The 2,401-nt window shown below is 36.0% G+C and overlaps 1 protein-coding gene across 1 annotated transcript; it reads left to right on the top strand.

The window, feature by feature from the left end:
- The first annotated feature begins 807 nt into the window (after positions 1-807).
- Positions 808-2,136, top strand: LOC106943978 (ankyrin repeat and SOCS box protein 6-like). Its single transcript, XM_015027260.1, has 3 exons — positions 808-896; positions 1,188-1,319; positions 1,523-2,136. The coding sequence occupies exons 2-3, from the start codon at positions 1,210-1,212 to the stop codon at positions 1,707-1,709; spliced, it is 297 nt and encodes a 98-aa protein (XP_014882746.1). The 5' UTR covers positions 808-896; positions 1,188-1,209; the 3' UTR covers positions 1,710-2,136.
- The last annotated feature ends 265 nt before the right edge of the window (positions 2,137-2,401 follow it).

Genomic DNA, 2,401 nt, shown 5'->3' with positions numbered 1-2,401 from the left:
TTAAGGTTCTTCATAAGTTGCTTCACAGTTGCTAAAGTTTTCTTAAGGTGTCATGTTTTGGTGATGGCTCTCCAGGTATTTTATTATTATTTTATTTTTTTTTTGCAAAAATAGGCAGGCATGCCCTTCAAATGAAATGTCACCCACCAATCTTATAATGGCCATATAATGTTTGAAACCACCAGCAGCAAGCTATTAGCATCATGTTTCACTGCAATTTGGCTACCTGTACTGGAAGAGCCAGACAACAAAAAGGTATAACATTTTCTGTGATAAAAACTTAAAAAGCCTATCACAATTAATGAAAATTAAAAATGTTGGTTATGTCAACAATCACAAATAATAAATGGTGTAAACAGCACTATTATAGTCAGCTTTTTAAAATAATATCAATACATTTATTTCACTTCCATATTACATATAAGTGCATAATTCTCTTGCTAATACTTCATACTGGCACCATTGACTTCACAGGTACATTATCAGTGAATTTCATCTACATTTTCTTTTTTATTTTATTTCATACAGTAGCTCGATGTTCATCTCTGCAGCATTGAGTTCACGGCTTCTGGTTTTGTGACAAACTATTACTGACCAAAGTGTATTTTTTACTTTTCCCTTAAATAAATCAGGAAACTGTTTATTGTGGAGAGATATAAAACAACATAATTACCACATGTTCTCAGGTATTTTTTTTATTATTATTATTTATTTATTTTTTTAGCCTTTTTCACTATTAATGACGGCGGAACCTTGGTCAGTCTCATGGTAAATGGGGACTAAATCAAGGTGGGACTGTTTGGGGCGTGTGGGAAGTTTCCTGTTTTGAAAATTAAACAACTGGTGTCATTAGTTCAGCGCTCAGTGGGATTTTGCATCAGCTTCTTTCGCTCTAGGTAATGTAGAATACTTTCTGTGAATAAAGTTAGCATGTAAATAAGTTTAGACAGGATTTCTGGCTAGAATGCTAATGCTAGCTGTAGTTTTAGTCGTGTCAAAGACAGCTAAATGATGGTGCTAATGAACTCTAACTCGCGTTGACATGAAGCTAACGATTGTTTTTGACAGCACATATATTAGCCTTAAGTCTTTTCGTTGGAAACTATTTTTTTACCAGCTTTTTGAACACATTTCAATGACACTGAATACGTCCACTTATTGTCCCGTTTTCTGTCTATGGCACGTAGAGGTGTAAACGGTGGAGGAGCCATGCCTTTCCTCCATGGGTTCCGACGGATCATCTATGAGTACCAGCCGCTTGTAAACGCTGTTATGCGTGTGGTTGGGATAGCAGAAGAAGAGAGCAATAATGAAAACAGGTAAAGCGAGAGAAAAAAAAAAACTTAATAGAAAGGATGATTCATTTTCAAGATAAGCTGTTTCTGCTTTTAGCAAACTATCTATTTGAAAATAAAACAAAATCTCCTTATTCTAATTTCTTACATTGAAAAATTTACTCAGTGGAGTGGTGTTTGCCATTATTATTTTTAAACATGTCTTGTTTCTTCTTTATTGTGAAAAGTCCCGAGGAAGAGTCCAGTCGGTGTAGCTCTTTGGTGAAGCTGCTGGAGCAAGAGTCCCAGTCTGAGGTGTTCCTGGAAGGCATCAGCTACGCCCTGTTTAAAGTGGCAGAGAGGGGACTGGTGTATGCAGCCAAGATCCTCCTACGATATGGAGCTGATATAAATTTTGAAGGTGAGCATTCATAAGTTGATTCACAGATGCCACTTTTTTTTCCTCCATGAAAAAACAACTCTGACAAATTAATTAACATTGGAGCAAAGTCAGCAAATACTGCCTCGTTTTTAATAGTGAAGGGGTAGACTTGTGGGTTTGTTTTTGCTCCCATATTTTTGGACCCCTCAAAAATGGAATCAAACTGCATTTGGACAAATTTGTGAAGTTTTGGTTAATTATCATTATAGTTTTGCACACAAATAAGAAAAAAAAAAGTATTAGAAATACTTGTTAAAGTTTAGTGTGACTCTTCTTCATCAGTCCAGCTCAGCCTGAGTGATGATTTGGAAACAAAAGTTGCTTTGTGATTTTTGTCTGCCCCATTTATAGGAAAAGTAAGGAAAGATAAACAACAACACTTCTGCATCTCTCCAATTCTCACAGTAAAAAAGAAAAAAAAGAAAAAAGTTGTTAAGTTGGCAACCGTGCTTTCTCTGGTCTTGACCACAGCCCTGCTTATCTCCCTACGCTCATCCCCTCACTTGGCCAAGCCCCTCAGTATCTCTTTGCACCAAAATTTTTTCAGATATTGACTGCTTATGCCTTCACGGGGGCTTTATTTACACTTGTATACCAATATAATGATTATTTGGACACAGAGATCAATCAGCTACTCATAGAAATCAATGGATTTTTCCATAGATAGCATTGAACCTGAAAGTAA

Source organism: Poecilia latipinna, unplaced genomic scaffold (assembly GCF_001443285.1).
Source record: "Poecilia latipinna isolate Pla-1442-1.1 unplaced genomic scaffold, P_latipinna-1.0 Scaffold6518, whole genome shotgun sequence".
NCBI classification, from domain to species: Eukaryota; Metazoa; Chordata; class Actinopteri; order Cyprinodontiformes; family Poeciliidae; genus Poecilia; species Poecilia latipinna.
The sequence above is the reverse complement of the archived record's forward strand: the minus strand, read 5'-3'. Positions and strand labels throughout refer to the sequence as shown.

Coding starts and splice junctions, on each gene's coding strand:
- LOC106943978 (XM_015027260.1), top strand. CDS start 1,210: ATGCCTTTCCTCCATGGGTTCCGACGGATCATCTATGAGTACCAGCCG. Junction 1,320..1,522: donor GAGAGCAATAATGAAAACAG/GTAAAGCGAGAG, acceptor TATTGTGAAAAG/TCCCGAGGAAGAGTCCAGTC.